The sequence below is a fragment of the Syngnathus floridae genome, chromosome 3, assembly GCF_059516105.1.
Source record: "Syngnathus floridae isolate MCC-2025c chromosome 3, RoL_Sflo_1.0, whole genome shotgun sequence".
Taxonomy (NCBI): Eukaryota; Metazoa; Chordata; class Actinopteri; order Syngnathiformes; family Syngnathidae; genus Syngnathus; species Syngnathus floridae.
Genome location: NC_142415.1, coordinates 8,913,099 through 8,932,778, shown reverse-complemented (window position 1 = coordinate 8,932,778; position 19,680 = coordinate 8,913,099). Strand labels below are relative to the sequence as shown.

The 19,680-nt window shown below is 41.1% G+C and overlaps 2 protein-coding genes across 5 annotated transcripts; both read right to left on the bottom strand.

Annotated features, from left to right (window-relative positions):
* Window positions 1-1,858: 1,858 nt before the first annotated feature.
* LOC148400345 (cytoplasmic polyadenylation element-binding protein 1-like) lies at window positions 1,859-14,153 on the bottom strand. 3 transcript variants are annotated; one of them, XM_088371537.1, is made up of 12 exons: window positions 13,984-14,153; window positions 13,593-13,755; window positions 10,232-10,435; window positions 9,170-9,399; window positions 7,646-7,898; window positions 7,463-7,576; window positions 5,933-6,037; window positions 4,620-4,756; window positions 3,911-4,109; window positions 3,390-3,484; window positions 3,248-3,328; window positions 1,859-3,177 (listed from the first exon to the last, which is right to left on the bottom strand). In XM_088371537.1, exons 1-12 carry the CDS (start codon window positions 13,996-13,998, stop codon window positions 3,067-3,069), a joined length of 1,707 nt encoding a protein of 568 aa, XP_088227663.1. In that variant the 5' UTR covers window positions 13,999-14,153; the 3' UTR covers window positions 1,859-3,066. The 3 variants fall into 3 exon arrangements, with proteins under 3 accessions (XP_088227663.1, XP_088227664.1, XP_088227665.1); XM_088371538.1 differs by having other exon boundaries at window positions 5,948-6,037; XM_088371539.1 differs by lacking the exons at window positions 13,593-13,755; window positions 13,984-14,153 and adding an exon at window positions 10,540-11,137.
* A 3,949-nt stretch (window positions 14,154-18,102) lies between these two features.
* Window positions 18,103-19,531, bottom strand: LOC148400344 (small ribosomal subunit protein eS17-like). 2 transcript variants are annotated; one of them, XM_088372011.1, is made up of 5 exons: window positions 19,423-19,531; window positions 18,888-19,039; window positions 18,451-18,556; window positions 18,304-18,369; window positions 18,103-18,221 (listed from the first exon to the last, which is right to left on the bottom strand). In XM_088372011.1, the coding sequence occupies exons 1-5, from the start codon at window positions 19,423-19,425 to the stop codon at window positions 18,144-18,146; spliced, it is 405 nt and encodes a 134-aa protein (XP_088228137.1). In that variant the 5' UTR covers window positions 19,426-19,531; the 3' UTR covers window positions 18,103-18,143. The 2 variants fall into 2 exon arrangements, with proteins under 2 accessions (XP_088228137.1, XP_088228136.1); XM_088372010.1 differs by lacking the exon at window positions 19,423-19,531 and adding an exon at window positions 19,173-19,205.
* Window positions 19,532-19,680: the final 149 nt, after the last annotated feature.

Below are 19,680 nucleotides of genomic sequence, written 5' to 3'. Positions count from 1 at the left end.
CGAGCAACCCAAAGATTGAAACCCCAAAAAGTAGCTCTCAGTTTCAGAGGATGATGATCCATCATTTAAAGTGAATTTCAACAGATTGTGATACTGTTGTTGAGACTGATTACCGCAAAAATATGACACGTTCAAGTTCAGCTGTACTTGAAAAAGTGGCTTATTTTTTTCTACCATGTAAACATTCTGTTATGGTCCTCCAGCCAATTGGGGTTCTGTTCTTGAAGGTTGCTTTTTGGCTGATGTCATTTTGTTTGTAATAAAGTCATACAGGTTACCATTAAAGTACTCTGGGGAAAAAAATATTGACTTTGTTTTCTTTCATCAAGTGGATGCACAAAATATATTCATCTGAATCCGTATACATTATAAAAATAGATTGCCAACATAGTCTCCATAGACGTATACAGTAATACTGAGTTTAATGCAGCTTAATGATAGTAAACTGGAATCACCTGTTGGTAGATGTATAGTCTTTAAAGTCTAATATATGTATATATATATATATATATATATATATATATATATATATATAGTGTATATATATATATATATATATATAGTGTATATATATATATAGTGTATATAGATAGATAGATAGATAGATAGATAGATAGATAGATAGATAGATAGATAGATAGATAGATAGATAGATAGATAGATAGATAGATAGATAGATAGAGTATTAAAATGTATCTAGCCAGATGATTTCATAAAAATATTTAGTATATTAAGATATTTTTTTTTTATATTTTCGAAGATTGAGGTGGGCATGGAGAGATGTGCATGAGAATTATCATTACGATTGGTTGCAGTTTAACATTGTTAGGCTTTTTCTCTATAGTGAGCATCTACGACAGTTGTCAAACATAAGGCCCACGGGCCATAGCTGGTCAGCAGGGGGCCCAATTCAGTCTGCAGAATGAATGCTAGAAAAGCATTAGATTTTTTTTCTTTAATAAAATGCTATTCCTACAACATCCGATTGGAGTGCACTATTTATTTTCAGGGTCAACCAGTGCACCTTCACAGAAGAAGCAGCAGCACTAAACCCGGTGAGAACAGATAATGCACCTTCTGCTAGTTATGGTGGAGCCTACCCTTACCAACTAAAATGTCTGTCACAAAAAGTAATATTGAGTGCAGAGTTTTCCAAGGAAATCAGACAGCTTCCAACTGATTCAGAGTTTATTTCAAGGCTGTGCTTTGTGTGCATTACATTCATATGTACACAATCATACTTAAACTCGTACATACATACACACACACTCAAACCTATCCATACACTTTTACAGGCACTAGTACATGCACTGGAGCAATGACGTAATCTGAAATTGAGGTCCATGATGGTTTTTAACTGATTGTATTGGGTTAAATTTCTCAAGAAAAAATTACTAGCTTTAAATCATTGACTTGCAACTACATGAAATGGATCATGGATACCTATATTCAAATAAAAATTAGAAAAGTAGAATGTGGTCTCTAAATTGCATTGCAGAATGGATTAGAAACAATACCAGCAGATGATTGATTCAGATGGAAAAAGTGTAATGGGGTAGCATTCATTCTGATTTCAAGTTTTAGTCGCTCATTAAAGTAGTAAATTTTTCTTATTTTTTTCAAAGCAACCCGACAGATCAGTCATATATTCCCATTTCTACAGTAATATTCACAACTCATTCAGTGAAGACAGTTAAATGTTGGTGGTGATGATGAACTGAACTCATCCCAAGCCTTAATTTAAAATAGGCAGACTTGGAAATAACCACTTAATTTTGTTTTGACGCCAGCAAGTGGGCAGTCAAGCAGAGCGTCTGGTCATTTGCATGGCCTTCCATTAATAGTCCAGACAGTGCAGTTTAATGCTTAAACACCTTTATTGTGCCCAATCTGAACATACTCCACAACTGTAAGCAGCAAACTTGGCAGACCACAATGAGGTAGACTTTGCAAACTGTAAAAAGCAGCTGGGTGAAGAGAACTTAAGAGCAAGAGAAATGACAGACTTTGGCACACTGCTTATGCAATCACATCCATCTGCAAGAGGAAGGCAGACAAGGCTTACAAAGTGTGCGTTTGGAGTCTACTCAAGGTCTGGGTGGACAATTCGATCAACAAAGTGGAAGTTCTTACATTCAACAGGAGGCCAGCAGCTCCATCACAGCCACATCCTCCTTCCAATGTAATAATGTGATTAAAACCACTGCCACCTCTCCACAAGTGCAAATTAAAAAAAGTTGAAACAAAAAAACATTCACACAAGGTCTATTCGATTGAAACAAAGGATGACCAGTTGTAGCAGTATCCAACACTACTGGAACCCACATTTGATATAACCGCAACAAAGCAAGTTAGGTGGGACTTCCAAACTGTGCCCTTCATGTTGAAATCTGGCAGGGCAACTAAAATGCGGTCAGAAAAACAAAAATGGACTGAGATTTGGGGGGAAATAAAAGGTTTTCTCCGAAACAGCCACCGGGTAGAATTCTGTTCAAATTTCTCATGTCATGACTTAAAACCGCTGTGTGTACAAATTAGTAAAAAACTGCGTAAAAGTCTGAAATGCGACTGGTTAAATGAAGCCCAACATTCAACTCCCAAAGTAAGAAACACCAGTTGGCTCGCACTGGAAAAAACACCAACTGGGGGAAGGGGAGGGGGAAACTAAAACTTTAAAGGCACTGTATGGCGTTTGCCAATGAACGGCAATGAGACTTGCGTGACTGCTCTTCACTATGCAACATGTAAACTTAAAAAAAAAAAAAAAAAAAAGGAAAAAAAAGAGGGGGTTGGGGGGGGGGGGCATTTTCCTTCACTTCCTACCCTTCAACGAACTCTGGCGTTTGAGGAAAATGCTAGAAAGTGAACGGTCCCTTGTCTCTCCCAACAAGGTCACGGTGCATAGTGCCAACTGTGAACAGCAAAAATAGAGCAAGTGCAAAAAGTGAACATTCCAACAGTGATAACCCCCGTGCCTGGTGGAGCTCCCCGCGCGACACGCTGACAGCCGTCCAGACGGCTTGTGCTCTACGGCCTGGCCCCTAGGGGGACTGACTCCTGGCCCTCCTAGCTGGAGTCCTTATTCTTCTGGTTGCGCATAAGAGGCCGGTGGTTGCTCAGGATGTCCATAGAATGCTGCCAATGCCAGCAAGTGCGGCAGTAGTACTTGAAGCACCCCTGGACACACATTTCAATATGGGTTCAAAGACCACCAAACAAATGTTTTTTATTTTGCCGGAATGCTAACCTGGTCTCTGCAGAAGAACGGCCCGGCTTGGCGGAGGCAAACCTGACACATTGAGTCTTCCAGGTAAGGGTCAATCTGGACCTGAAGATTAAGATAGACAAAAGTTTGGAACTGACTTGCACCCAGACTGTTTTTGTGGCACCTTTTTGGTAAACTTGGAGCTTTTGATTTCCACGAATGCGGCGCAGACTGCCTTCAGGTAACTTCGCTGATTGTTAAACGTTACACGTCCAGACCCTGCAGACAAGATAACCATTAATTAGCCAATTGCCACATAGTAGCAAATCAGAGTTGTGAAAATGTATACTGTGAATGAGAGAACGCAACAGTGGCAGCAGGAGCAGCATGTGGACATCACACAACAGGAGACTCCAGAAGGGCACAAGGCCTCAATATTAGCTGCTGAGCATTTGAGTTGCACTTTACTTTTTTGCCAACTGTAGCTACTCAAACAGTTTTTTGCCTTTTGAAACTAAAATAGATTATTTCAATCTGTGATGTTGATTAGACCTCGTTTGAGCATTTATGGAGAATATTCATTAGTGCCACTATGTCTGAAAACTCGCCGCAGGATTCCAAATCACACTTCCTCCCATTTGAGACTCAAGTTGGCAATACAAGCTTGGTGCGATACGAGCGCCAAGCCAGCCCATATGATCTTACCTATCGGATATTTGTGTTTATCCGTGTCAATGCCTGCATACATGACTCCTCCAAACAGATCGTTCATGATGCTAGCCAGCGCTTCTGCATTCAGCATGCCATGCAGTGCGCCCACAAACACAGTCTTGCTGGGGTCCAAACGCTGAGCAGGGGAGCGCACGTAGTTGCTGTCAGAAATGACCCAGGGAATAACCTGCACCTGGAGGAACACAACACTTGAATTTTTTTAAAAGGAACCCACACTCAACTCCCCAGCTGTTTTCAGTACAGCACTCACTCGCCACATAATTAGGGACACTGGGCAATCAAATGAAAACATTTTCAAGTATTTCAAACACTGTCACATTTATCAATGTTTGTTGCTCCGCATTAAACTGACAGTGTTTCAAGTTTTATCGTATTCTGACTAAATTGCTTTCAGTGTTTCAATGCAGCCGTTTTGTGCTGCAATAATAAATGGACAAATATCAACTTAATCAATGGAATTTCAGCCTCAACACCAAACAGCTCATTTCTATAGTCCTTTAAGAATTAATTTTGCAACTGTTTTTTGATTCAACACAAACATTTCCTTTTACTTTGTACATTTTAGGACGCAAACTAGTAACTGGATCTTCATTTATTGATGTTCATCCAAGCTATGGGAGATTTGAAAAAATGCACACAGTATGACAATTAGTAATTTTGTCAACGTCAAGTTTCTACTCACATCCTTGCAACGCATTCGTCGACTGGACATTTTGAAGTAGTACTCCCTGTTATCCTCTGGGTGAAACGGGTCCTGTGAGCAGGCATGGAGCAAAGCCCGCACAGATTTCTCGTTCTCAAAAACCAGGTACACATAGCCTACAAGGACAGCAAACCTTTAGTCTGAAATCATTTAGAATGTGGAAGCTACACATCAGCAGGGCAACAGATTCAAACAAACTAACAATTTACTTTTGTGGATTTTTTTGAAATTATCTAACGTTAAGTGAAAGATACAGGTTTGTTGTGCAAAGTGGGAGAGGGACACCATGAACCTTGTTCTATTTGCTAGATCACCGGTGTACTGTATAACGTAAGTGACGGATACTTCATTACTATACTTGAGTAGTTTCCAACACTTAACTGAGTATATTTTTAACCTTTACTTTTTACATTTCAACTTTACTTCAGTCTAATGCATGACAATGACCAATTTAGATTAGTCTACATCCCAGCCAGCTTGTCATTGGCGCCATGTCCAGATGCACACAACATTCTATTTGCTAAAACATAGAAGCATGAAGCACTACCCAACAGTAGGTGTGCCTAGGGCAATGCAAGCTAGGCCATTTAAGTGGCCAGTACAGTAATTTGTGTGGATGAGGGTGGGGGGGAACAGACCATGGATGCCAGTATCCTGTGATGCATACAACGCTGTTGAGTCACTTTATACATAAAAGTTTGCCTTTGTTATAAGTTATTTAAAGCACACGCTTTTGGCTTCAACAAATGTAAACCACATTAAAATTGATTGAGAAAAGACCAAAGCTAGGACTTCATCTATGGCCATGCATTGCCTTTGCTGGCCATAAGAACTGTTACGGCGTGCTGGCGCGTCTCGTCTTCACAGAGAAGGATCAACACGGAAACAAAGTATATTGCAATTTACCTTTTCAACTCTGGGACAAGACACTCCACAAAAATGTATACTGGACTGTGCTCTCACTACTCAGCAAATGCCTAAATATAATTAGCATTGAGCACTTCGGGTACCTCCTAGCATTTAAAATGCACTGGTATTTGACTGGAACAACATCATTGGTATTTGTACTTTTGTTTTTTTTACAAATAGTTGTATTTCTACTCAAGTACAGAATGCCAGTACCTTTTGCTGATAAGTCCTAAATAGGCTTGTCAGGAGAAAGAATGTTGTGCTAGGGCTGCTCCACTTACTCAGCAACTTTATGCCATGCCAATGTGCCCACCATAGTGCCACCCTAAAACCAGTTTGATTAAAAAAAAACAAAAAAAACAGGCCTACCGACTTGTGATTACCTTTTGCCACATTACCTTTGGGAGGACAGCGAGGATGCTTTCCGTCCTTACCAGGCCACTCCACAGTCAGAGGACCGTAGCCACTGAATGTGTTGATGAGTCCAGCTGAAACATGAGGGGGGTGGGGTACACTTGTGACAAATGTCAGGCGGAGAGCAGACGAGCGGCAAATCTATGGAGATTAGACGGTCCCCTTTAACAATAGTAACAATTAAAAAACAAGCCGGAAGGGCAAGCAGTAACGTGCTCGCACCCTCCCCAGCCGCGGGAAACACCGGGATCACATCTTTCAACATTTAATAGTGAACTACACAATGAGGTTACATTTCCATGATTAAACAGAGTAATTGACTCACCTGATACCAAGTGATCGCTTCACAGGCAGTAACTCCCACTTTGAGAATCCCAGTTGGACGTCTTGTTCCTATTTTTATGCCCGTTATCCATTTTCAACGTGTTGGTTCTTGTTTTGGTAGTCTGTTATGTGCTCATCACTTTTGTCCCACTCTGATTGTCTACCCTTCTCAAAGTGTGGCTTTTGTGTATACTCAAAAGGAACAATATATTTTCTATACTGCCAAAGCAACTTTAACGTTTGGCCTAGTGCATTGTGGGAAGCACGCTGTCAACATCCGTAACTTTCCAAGTTCACATATCTTACTATTACAATCTTTTCCTCCTGTGCTTTGGTTCATCATCATTTGCGTAACGGTCATCAGATTTAGTTTACTCGCAGACTTCTTGCATACATTTAATTTTAGTGCCAAGTGTTCCTACACCAGTCACACAGCTTCCAATGAGCCTCCACATACAGCCCCATCCTTCCGGTCTTTGGAGCACCTCTAGTCCTCTCTGTAGCGGCTCTAAACTTGATCCTAATTTAGCTACGGAGTAATGTTCCCATCTCCAAGCTCTGCAGTAATTACAGAAAACTTTTGTCCTTCTGGTTTAAGGCAGGGGTTCTTCACCTGGGTTCGATCGAATCCTAGGGGTTCGGCAGAGCTTCCACTGTGGAAGTCCGAACACGTCTGATTTATAAATTCGTGATAACGCATATCTGAACTGCCCTCGCAAAGGCAACAGCAGAAGTCACACTGCTTTGCAGGTCTGTAATTTGTTTTGAGTTCATGCATTGTGTTGGTTTTGTTCTTAGAACAAGGTGATGTTCATGCACGGCTCATTTTGTGCACCAGTACTAGACATTGAGGTCTTGAATTTGAAAAAAAATATTTTTTTCACGAAAGAGGGGTTCGGTGAATGCGCATATGAAATTGGTAGTGTTCGGTACCTCCAACAAGGTTAAGAACCACTGGTTTAAGGCAACAGTGAAAGTCCCCATTGACTGAGTGAGTCTGTCTAACAGTTCAGTGGTAAACAAAACTGGCCAAACATGGTTCCAGGCATCACAAATATTTTTTTAAAATGATTAGTTCTGAGGCAGATATTTGCAGTTATCTTAGATTTTTTTCTGCCCTCCACTCATGCCTGTTTGGAAGAGTAATGTATACACGCATGCAAATGAACAATTACCTTCTGTGATGTCCCACGGTACACCACCAAGAAAGACCTTGCAGGAGTAGAGAGGATCCTTGTTGTTTCTGGGAGGCAGCTGACCGCTCCATGTGAAGGTTGCTTCATTCACAGCTTGGCGCAAAGAAATGTTTTAAGTTGATGCAGTTCATAGTTTACACAACCCGTTTTTTGTGCAATTACCTGCAGCCTGTCTATGCAGGCGCGCTTCCCTCTCAATGCTAAATGTTTCATCCGGCTGGTCCAGTATGTCCACACCAGGCCACGGAGAACCAGTGCGCCAGCGGCGAGATAGAGCAGAGGCGGCCGGGCTTGCGCTGGATGGCGGCGTAAGAGGAGAGCTAGTGTCCTGGGGGTCCAAACGGGAGCCCAGTCGCAGCAGATCCTTTTGAATGTTTGATACGTAAGGCAGGGGAGGCGAAATCCGCAGAGAGGACTGAAGGAAAAGAGATCAGAGATGTACCATTCTTTTAAATGCAATTATCTTTTGCTTAATTTAATTTCAATCTGTTTAACCCTACTAATTTTAAAAGAAGCCTAAAGGGCCTAATCAGCAAGAAGCTCAGTCTAAAATGTCCAAAGTTGTCTACAAGTTTATCCAAAGAAAAATCAGGCTGTTGATATTTTTTTGGGGGGTGGGGGCGCAGAACAGGAAGGCTGGATCAAAAGTTATACATGGCAGTGACAGAAATGTTGCTGAACACCAATAAAACCACCGCTTTTGTTTTTCCCCAGCAAGCTTTGCTTGAGCTCCGCCTCTTCTCTTTCACTCTGGTCAAACAGTAAAAACTTTCAGGCAGTTGCTGCCAATCTTTCACTGTGTTGTCTGTTTTTTGTCTTCTATTTGGGCACTCAATTGAGTCAGCAAGTTGTCAAAGGGGGAAGTTATCAGTAGGCGATCAAGTTAAGAGTAACGTTAGGCTAACATCACCGAGTGATAAACGTCCACTTATGTGGATGCGGCAAACGCTCAAAATTTGCAGGGAACAAGTTAAACTGTTTGCTGACAATTTGTTTAATGTTTGTAACTATTTAACGAATGTCTTTTCTATTTTATTCACTAACAGAGAAAATATCAATTGCAACAGTTATTGAAGCAGCATTTGAAAATTAGCACTTTAAAAAGAATGTTAAATTATTCAGTACGATAGATTTGAAAAATTAGCCTGTAACTCTTGTGACCATCACACATGTACTTTAGAGCTAGATCATTTTCTTGGTCTGAAAAACAAAAACCTGAAAAAAATATATTAGACGTTATTTTATGTTAGCTATTTCAAGAAAATCTCATCTCGTTCTTGAGGACTTGCTCGAGACATCTTGTGTCGTCCTTTCCCTAATTAAATATCCTGGTTGGGTTGCTCAAATAGCAAGAAGTATTACCCATGCAAGTATCTTGAAGTCAATGCCATCTTGCCATACTACCACCTCCTTTCCTCTTCTGAAACATTGTAATAACAAATCTGGCAGTGAAGGGTATTTTTCTGTTAGACCTTTAGTGATTTCTGCCTCAGAGTATTGTTTTGAAACAGGTGGTAGAACAGAAGGTTTGTGAAGGGGGTTTATGTTAGGATTATGGGAGGCACACCACAGTACAACCAAAACTGCTAAAAACGTGAAGTCTACAAGAGTTTACCTTTTAAGATCGGTGTGAACGGTGTACACCAGATCTAACTGAAGAACTGAGAAAGTGTGGCTTCCACATACCAGCACATCACAGAGGTGGTCAGAACCAGAGCTGAAGCCACTCGTCTCTGAGTCTTCAGGGCTGCTAGAGCGCGAATCCATAAAGCAGCTGGAGTCCAAACGGGTCACCATGCGAGCCATGCCAGGAAACTTCTCCAGGAAGTCAGCAGTCATGTTTACAGACTCAGAGGGCGGGTAAGCTGGAGGCTTTCCAAGGATGCTGCTATAGGGACTGTTCAGGATGCCCAGCACTGGAGAAGTAGACAGAGAAGCAGAACCACAGAACCATTTTCAGCAGACACAGGAATGTCATTTGTGCGGAGTTTGGGCACAGGATGCATCATTTTACCTATCATAATTAGGAAATGAGCCATCAAGTGAATAGAAATCAATTAAAACAGACTCCGGCAAAAATGAATGATGTCAAAGTTATCACTCATTGACAGAGTCACAGGGTTCAATCATGGAGAAACAGGGCATTCCACTCTCATACTAATGCCTTGTCATCCAAATAAAACATTTTTACTGAGAAAATTATACTATTACTGCTATGAAAGTTCGAGTTTAAAGTACTTTATCCAAATTTAGGTATTTATAAAACATACCACCCCCATGTAGCGCAATGGGATAGTGAAAGTAAGGGGAGGGGTAAATATTCAGCTATAGACATTCAAAGCTCTGCCTCACTTTGTTGTGGCCCCAGTTAACCTCTAAACGTAGTTATGCCGGAACAAGCCGTGATGCCATTTCAGCACTACAAGCGGGTCGGAACAAATCCGTCAATTGTAGCAGCAAGTCACTGGAAGACATTTAATGTTCTCCTGGTTCAAACTACTGTATGAAATTCACTTGTACACAGACTGAAATGCACTAGCCATTGTCTTTACAACTTTACACTGCTACGCTTTTTAGGGAATACGGAGTCAATTGTTTGTGGCCTGCCAAAGCAAAGCTGAAGTGCCAAATCATCCCGTCATGCGACAGTTTGTAGCGACACTGCTCTTCCTATCACATTTCAGCAAACACCAATTTGACTGAGTGTCTGAGAGTCCATCATGGCTGGGAAACAAAGCTTGTACTTACTTGAAGGTGAACTGGTCTGAACCTGGGAGGGAGAGGAGAGTGACTCAGTCTCCTGACTGCTCCAAGGTCTGTCCCAGCCAGACAAACGGAGAGACTGAAGGCCCAAGCCCAAGTCTGAGACACTCTGCGTTACCCGGGACGACTGCATCTCAGGCACGCCTTCAAAGAGCATCCTCCTGGTGCCCGCTGAAGCCAAGCCAGACTCTTTACAGGTGAAGGTCCAGGTGAGAGGAATAAAAAGGAGAGTGTTAGACAGCCACAAAAATGCCCTCACAGCCACAGCAGAGACCGTCTGTTTTCTGCCCTACCCTGGATGACGGGGGAGCTAACCTGCTGCCTCTGCGCCCCGTGCGTGTGCCATGCATCTCCATCTGCATGGCTGACCCACCTAGCAGCATGTGACATGACTGCTCATGCACTCACGGTCTCTTAATGACATCAGCCTTCCCTACCTCCCTGCTTCTTAAGGGGGGGAAAAAAAATTGCTGGCAGTACCGGCGAGTGGGTACCCCCTTCTCTGGCGGTACAGGAGGTATCAGGCGGCAGAGGACCACCGACACTGCAGCTACCACTTACTAGCCTGTTTTCTGAGCCAGCTGACCAAGGCAGCAAGGGAGGGGGAGGGAGCTTGAGCACGCAGGCATCATGACTCAGCAGACTTAAAAGTATTTAGACTTGAAGGATGCTCAAAAAAAGCAGAGAAGTTTCAAGTTGATAACCATTTGGTACAGTCTCGCTTTCGCGTTAGAAAAAGAAGAAAAAATTAGCGGGTGACAGTGCCTCGCTCGAAAGGAGCAGCTGACAGATCAGATGTTTAAAAAAAGCAGAGCAATGTCCACCAGCTCCTCCCTTTTCTCTCCCTGGAGAGAATCCAAACACCAGCAACAGCCCTGATTCAGCAACTGCCTAACTGGGCTTTGGCTCGAGAGTGACTATACTTTTGTATATTGATGTTTAATAAATAGTTTGAACAAGTTACACAACGCAAAGTTTTTACCTAGCCTCAAAAGTAAATTGTTCATTGAAACAACACTCCAGACGAGCAAGAAATTGTGCTGATGTAAAACTTGGCAAATCTTACAATCGGTACCCCCAAAAAGTGCTGCAATGCTGTAAACCAGTGTGATGCAGCATGAATCAGCTATTCAGTCATGATCACTATTGCCATGATGACGAAAAGGTTAACGTTTCCCAGCATTTGTTGCAAGGTACATGCGTATTTTACCAAAACTCTCAGAACACCAAAATAAACTGTCACAAAAAATGGGAAGACAATACATCTTATTTACCTTGAATTGTGTTATAGTCAACCGTTTGAGACTTTGCTTGAAATGGTTGAAATGTTAGCCTCGACCGCAAACAGTCAGATAAATGTTGTCAAAGCAAAACGAAATTTACCCCCCCCAAAAAAATCCACATTACTTTCAAATTGTTAATTGTTTTTTTAAGAGGGGGGGTTTGAGACTTCCTACTTAGGTACTGTCCTAAATGCTGTTTCCGCGTAACTCGTGCAGCAGAATAGTGCTGTCATGGTTCAGCTCAAGTATTTATTAAAGCCGAGGGGTTAATCAACACTTGTGTCGACCACAAACATTGGTTGAAACAAAATGGCTTGAAACTATTTAAATCAAATACAAGACATTTATGGCTACGGATGATTTTTTTCCAGTAACATGTTCAAGAAGATGCCAAGGGTATGTGGTGGTTTAAGACTGAAAAGGAAGAAAATAGTTTTGTTCAACAGTCTTCAAACAGTAATCTGATCAATGTTGCATTTATGGAGAATGACTTACACAGGAAAGTCTACACATCTTAATTCATTTTGCCACTTCCATTCGACTGAAAGTGACCACAGTTGCTCAAGTAATCACGGTTCACCTATTGTTTTGTTTGGTTACGAAACATCAGTGAACTCAACTGTTAATGGTAGTTACCTGAGCAACTATTCTCTTTAGTCGACAGCAAGTGACAAAATGGCCTCCCCGTGGGATGGATTTAAAAAAAAATGTATTTTGCCACTTAATTTATATTCCACAAATGCAATGAAGGGGCCACACACAACATAGAACAAAGTTGATTGGCCCTTTAAGTAATTTCCAAGCTGAATGACTTCAAAATCTCAACAGCCACGAGTCATCTTAAATACCTCAAAGCTCAGACGGCACATTAATAGTACAACAACTACTATATATGGTCCCCTCAATTATTCTTGCAAAGTGTTTTGTTCGTGACATTTAAAATTTATATGCCTCCGTAAGATATTCAAAGGATTTTTTTTTGTTAGTTTGTATACCCATTTGTTTATTTTAAAGCTATATTATTTTATTGCTTCAGCTGAGGCATAAGAATACAATGTTTAACTCATTTAATAATCAGTTGTGTTACTTTCTACATTTAGAGAACCATTGAGTATGAACCACAGGGAAGTCATTGTATGACAAAACTTTGGGGGCACACAAGGCTAAAATGATAAATTGCAACTAAAAGCCTATACTGCATCACAAACGTGTGTATAGGCGACTTCAATTTGAGGAATAAAATAACTTTCCTCTGTTAGACAGCATTGACAGTAGTTTGAAGGTCACAGATTATTCCACTATCTGTGTGCCTGTAGCCTCATACTTTTTCTGTCAACAACCTGAACACAGAAATATGTTATAAACAGCTACTAGAAGCCTATAATGTATCACAAATGTATTTAGGAGACTTCTTCAGTCATTTTGGTGAATAAAATAACTAATTCTGTGAGACAGCGTCAACATTAGTTTGAAGGTCACAGAATATTCCACTATCTCTGTGTGCCTGTAGCCTGATTGGTACTTTTTCTGTTAACCTGAACACAGAATGCAGTTCTCACTCGATGAACCACCTATGAAAACAAGCAAAAACGATTCCACTGTTACTTGATTTTATTTTTTGTTTGTCAGTCACTTAATAGCTGAATTAGTACACCTTTTTTGCTTTGAGGAAAATATTAAGCTACTATCTAGTTACTTATCCACTAAACATTTGTTTATTCGTGCTCAAGTACACTTGAGCACAGTTTTATTTTTTGCTTGAGTCATTATTCTAAAGTCACAGTATTCTTACCAAGTTTTAGGTAGTCTACCCATCTCAGCTAGATTATGACAAATGAGAATTACATTTTCAGAACGTCCTGAACAGTTGACAAAAAATCTCAAATGTGTTGCCATGTACTTTCAACTGCCTGGGACAGTATTTACTAAGCACAGCTAGCAAAATATATATATTTAAAGAAACCCACCCGAATGGGACCAATTGACAAGTGTAAAAGATTTATTAAGGAAGCGTTTATCAACCACCAGAGCTAAATGGCCGCACTGTATGTGTCTGACTTTACCGCACAGCAAGTCGGCCTTGCCCTTGGTGCTGTTGGGAGTGGTGCACACGCCAGTCAGATCCAGAGCGTTGCCCAGCATGGTGTTCATCCTGCGGAAGATGTCCGCGTTGCTACACGTCGACAAGGCCGGAGAGTCCGACTCGGGGCTGGCGGGATCGTTTCTCTGTGCCGAACACAAACCAAACCTTCTTTCATATCACATTTAAAGAGCAGCAAACGCTAGGCGAGGCAGTCAGACTAGGCGCCTTCAAACATTTTCGAAAATGACACACTCTTTACCAGGCGGATAGAAGACAAAGGTTTTGGTGACACTAAAGCTCCCGAAATAACGTAATGAAGACAGTCGGGAGCCATGTCGAATTGTCATTTCTCGTTTTGTTCGAATACTCACCAAAGAAAAAGCCATTGTGCGTCGACTATGCTACTCCGAAAGAATCATTAAGAACGAGAAAGTGCAATAACAGATCATGTTTATAAGGAGGGTGCTAATTAGTGTCAATATGGTAAACGTGCGACTTGAACATCGAGCCTCAGGAGTCGCCGTCTGGTCACGTGATCGCATTCAAAGGCCTCACCGCGCAAATCGAAATCGTGGAAACAACTTTCCCGTTGCGGGGGAAATAAGGCGAGCTCGAAATTATTTCAGGTACTTTTCTTTTAGTTATTTTTTAAAAAGTCTAAAAACATTAAAAAAACAAAAACAAAAACTATTGGTTTCAGGGGTGTCCAAGTTCTGGATAGTCTAAAATCTTCAATGAAAAAAAGCTTAACGTAGAGACCCAGCTAAACTACATTTCTCATATATGGACCAATTCTAATTTTTATGTATTATTAAAAAACTCTTTTTTTGTGTGCATTACATGGCGTTTACAAAACAGAAGACTGCCAATATTCAGCTATTTACTGCATGTCACCAGTTACACCTACAAGTAATTGTAATGAGAAACACTAAGGAAACACAAAGGAATAAAAACAACGACAATGACATAATGTTTTTAATTGATCATGACAGAAATTTATTTGCTGTGCTTAGTATGATTGACTATTGCTCTTGACAGCAATTCTACCCTTCCATTAACCATTGTAGCTCAAAGGGGGGCCATGGCCACAACCAGAATCACCAATTGGAGGTGATCTTTTTTTTCACCATGGAATTCTGTGTAGTTTTTTTTTTTTTTTTTAAATGAAGTTGAGGATCTCCTTGTTTGAGACATCAGAGTCCACCAACAACCAAGGGATGCTAGAAAATTATATTTGTGTTTTACTTCATACTTGCATGGTTACTGCCCACACACCTTCCAATTAACCACTCCAAATTGTCCGTAGGTGTGATTCTGAGTGTAAATGGTTGTTTGTCGACGTGTGCCCTTTGATTGGTTGACGACTAATTTAGGGAGTACCCCAACTATCGCTGAAAGACTGCTGGGATAGGCTCAAGCCTGCCCTCAACCCTCGTGAGAATAAAGGACTTCAGTAGAGGGATGCATTAAAGTACTTTACTCTTTATAATTAATGAAATATCCTTATACAAAACAAATCATAAACAATGGCACCCTTCTTAGGACAAATATGTACAATGAAATCTCTTGATAGTTCCAAAATACTTTGTCACAGTAGTCCTCATCTGACCAACGTTGGTATAAGCCTGCCGCCTCTTAGGACACTTGAGTTCTGCAGCTTTCGGCATGCATGTTATAACATCAGAATATGGGTTTGATGCTGATGTTCTTTCATTGGCAGTCCAGTAGCGGCCGACTACTGCTGGGTTCCTAACCTCTTGGTTCCAGGTAAACCTTCCATTTTATCATTCTCACCAGCAATCAATTTATCTTCTCTCTTCTGAGTTGTCCATGCAAGCAATATCGTAAATGATGTCGAAGTCCTAAATGAGTACATGTATGAGTGTACATACCTATATGAGTGTATATTAGTGTATGGAAAATATACGTACGTATGAGTGTGCCTGTGTGTATATATGAGTGTATGTATGATCGTATGTGTATGTATGAGTTTATAAATGAGTGTATGAAGGTATGAGTGTATGTGTGATTGAATGAGTATGTATGAGTATATGTGTATGAGTGTATGTATGAGTGTGCGTATGGGTATATGTATGGGAATATACTATACGTATGCATGGGTTTATGTATGAGTATTTGTACTAGTGTACTATGAGTGTGACTGTATATATAGTACGTGTATGTATATGCGTACGAGCGTATTAGTAAGTGTATGTGTGTATGAGTGTATGTACAAGTGTATGAGGATATGTATGAGTGTATGAATGAATGTGTAAGAGTGTATCTATTATTGAATGTATGAGTGTTTGAGTATATCAGAGGATGAGTGTATGTATGAGTGAGTATGAGTGCATGAATGAGTATGTACGAGTGTATGTTTCAGTGTATGTCTGACTATATGTATGAGTGTACATGTGTACTTAATATGATTGTATGTTGTATGTAGTATAAGTGTATACATGAGTGTATGTATGTGAGTCTATTACTGAATGTATGAGTGTATGAGTATATCAATGTGGGTAAATCAATTTATGAGTGTATACATATATATGTATATATATGAGTGAATGTACGTGCGTGTGTATGAGTATTACAATGTATAAGTGTATGTATAAGTGAATGTAGTATGTCTGTATGTATGAGTATATGAATGATTATAAGTGTATGTCTGAGTTTATGTATACGGCTTTGTATGTATGTATGTATGTATGTATGTATGTATGTACGTAGTTGTGTATAATAACTAGCTCAGTGGCTTTGTGGTATGAGTGTCCACCCTGAGACTGGGAGACTGGGTTCGATCCCTGGCTGAGTCACACTATAAGATGGAACCTGATACCTCCCTGCTTGACACTCGGCATTTTGGATTGGGGATACTGTGAGGAGGTGCGCCCCACAGTCATTGTATATCTACATGGAAGCTCGTCTGAGGGCAACCCAACCTATGTGAAATATTTTAATGTGAAAATGTATTATTCACAGATTTTGAATATAGACAAGTTCTGGACAAAACAAAAATCTTTATAAACTAGGGCAGGGGTGTCAAACTCCAGTTCTCGGGGGCCGCATTCCAACATGTGTGCCAAGATTCCCTCGTTAAGTGCACCTGTGTGAAAAGTTAGGCTCCTGCCGAACGTGAAATTGAACTGAACTTTTCACGCAGGTGTGTTTAACGAGGGTAACTTGGAAAACATATTGGAACGCGGCCCCTCGAGGACTGGAGGTCGACACTCCTGGTGTAAGTGAAAAGTGCCACACCTGCCCTCACCCCCACTTTCTGATTGGCTGTTTGATCTGTGACATCTCTTGGACACTCCATTAGGTACATCACCATTTTCAAGTGTAAAAAATAACAGGCTACTTTATTAGGGAAATATCATGGTCAAAGGTCATAGGTGTCAAGCTCTAGTCCTTGGGGCCACATTCCAACATGTTTTCCAAGATTGCCTCGTTAAGTGCACCTGCGTGAAAAGTTTTAGCTCCCGCAGAACATGAAAATGACCAAAATCTTTTCATGCAGGTGTGTTTAACGAGGGTAACTTGGAAAACATATTGGAACACGGCCCCTCGAGGACTGGAGGTCGACACCCCTGGTTTAAGTGAAAAGTGCCACACCCGCCCTCACCCCCACTTTCTGATTGGCTGTTTGATCTGTGACATCACTTGAACACTCCATTAGGTACACCGCCATTTTCAAGTGTACCTAATAACAGGCCACTTTATTAGGGAAATATGGTCAAAGGTCACAGGTGTCAAGCTGTAGTCCTCGGGGCCGCATTCCAACATGTTTTCCAAGATTCCCTCGTTAAGTGCACCTGTGTGAAAAGTTAGGCTCCTGCCGAACGTGAAAATGAACTGAACTTTTCACGCAGGTGTGTTTAACGAGGGTAACTAGGGAAACATATTGGAACGTGGCCCCTCGAGGACTGAACTAGGGTGACCAGAAGTATGGGTGTATATACATATGAGAGTATGATGTGTGTTTTATTGTATGTGTGAATGGCTCAGTGTACACTTGAATGTATGAGTATATTGTTGCGTTTTGTTCAAGATGTCTGTCATTGAGCAAGGAAAACAAAGATGTGGAGTAATAGTTGGTTCTTTATTTGCAAGATCTTGGGTTGTTTTACAGCAGCCAGTACACAATGCACTTTAGCAGATGAAACAACAACGTCAGACTCCAGATCAGAAGGTTTATTACTGTCCATAAGCAGGAATACGGAAGAGAAGAAAAGGAAGGGGAAAAGGATAAACATATCCTCATAAGGCAGACATTTGTTCTGTTATCACCTGAATGTCTCGTTATCTACTGAATATTTTGTATATATGAGTCATGGTGTTAATGAGCTGTGCCTGATGGAGCAACTATGTTTGTATAAATTAATATATTTAGACATTGCTGTTGCTCCCTCTTCTTCCAAAAACAAAATATGGACAACCCGTGACCGTGGCGGGTGTGAATGGAAAAGATTGAGACGGTGCACATCAACCACCATTGACATGTCTTTATTAGCAAAAAGAGCAACAGGCTCTACAGTCCTCGTGGGGTTTTGAAGTTCATGCCGATAACGGGCTGAGTCACTTGAAGCTTTGAGATGTTACCAAAGTCCTGCAAACAAGAAGACAACATCTGATTATCACAACGTCACTTGCAATTCAACTTTAGACAGTAGGAGTGTGTGTGCGCCTACAAGCAGCTTGAGCATCTCTTTGGTCTCTGGGTCCACCTCGATGATCTCCTGGTCCAGAGCCGAGATCTGGAGGATGATATGCACATCGTGACTTATGTGACTCAATAATCAAGTTCAGAATTACACAAAGAAGCTTAAAAATTGGACCTCGGGCACATAGTTGTCCCTCCTCTCCCTCTCCTCCTCCTGTAGCTTGATGGAGATGCCCCTCACTGGACCGCGCTGGATGCGCTTCATCAAGTGTGTCACGTAACTGCAACACAAGCAAGTTGTTTGGACTAAACGGTATATACTAAATACGTTCTGACCCATTAAATGGCATACCAAGTCGGATGAGAAATTAATCAATGCAGGGGATAGAGGTGAAGTGACTACTGAACCGAAACCTTTATAAAAAAAAAAAAAAAAAAAAAAAAAAAAAAGGGGGCTCTTGTAAAGTTTGGCAAATCCACCTGGTTACCTTTTATCGCACGGCGCCATGTCGGGAGCAAATGACGTCCCTTTCACTTACCACAACAGATCACCCAGATCTGAATCGTCTGAAGAGAGTAAAAAAAATCCAAAGGGGAGCATCTCCAACTCACCCAGCAATTTTGTTGCGAAGAGGTTTGCTGGGGATGATAGCGATCTCCTCACACAACCTCTTGTTGGTGTGGAAGTCATTGCCCAGACGAGTGTAGTACTTCTCAATAATGACCCTGGCAGCCTTCTTGACAGTCTTCGTCCGTACTCGACCCTGATGACAACCAAAATACAAACCCTCGTCACTATTGCAGACAAGCGCAGCCCCAAAGCACACAGCCGTCCTCTCCACTTAAACAAGTCAATGCTAAATTTTGGCTTCCTTACTGACGGAAAATTAACTGTACCAAACTCGATGTCTGCATGAAAATAGTGAGAGGAATTTGAGCTTCCAGTAGCGACTAACTGTTTCCCTTAGAGTTCATTCATTTTGTAATTCATCCTCCATCCAGGCCAACGGAAAAATGTCGTGTCAGATGGGATTATTGGTGGCGTTTGTATGACAAACGACGCTTTTCACCGTTGAGTGAGCCTTCAGAAGGTGATGATTGAGAGCGATTGCTACACGGTGTTGATTCCAGTAGAGGAGATACCCACCATGATGATTTCGGCTGGTTAAAAGGACGAAATCAACTTTAAACCGGAAGTTTATAGTGTACAACATGGCCTAATTACACTACGTACTGAAAACCACACTGCCCCCGTGTGGTCAGAGGTAATAAGAACACTGACTTTTTTTAATCGGTTATCTTAATTGGCTGAAAAACACACTGCCCCCGTGCGGTCAGAGGGGATAAGAACACTGACTTTTTTTTTATCGGTTATTTTTATTGGCCAAGCAGACTCATGTACATT

Coding starts and splice junctions, on each gene's coding strand:
- LOC148400345 (XM_088371537.1), bottom strand. Junction 9,400..10,231: donor TCAGACCAGTTCACCTTCAA/GTAAGTACAAGC, acceptor CTACTTCTCCAG/TGCTGGGCATCCTGAACAGT. Junction 3,178..3,247: donor CGTTCTTCTGCAGAGACCAG/GTTAGCATTCCG, acceptor ATGTGTGTCCAG/GGGTGCTTCAAGTACTACTG.
- LOC148400344 (XM_088372010.1), bottom strand. Junction 18,557..18,887: donor CTTCGCAACAAAATTGCTGG/GTGAGTTGGAGA, acceptor CTTGTGTTGCAG/TTACGTGACACACTTGATGA. Junction 18,370..18,450: donor GGGACAACTATGTGCCCGAG/GTCCAATTTTTA, acceptor ATCATCCTCCAG/ATCTCGGCTCTGGACCAGGA.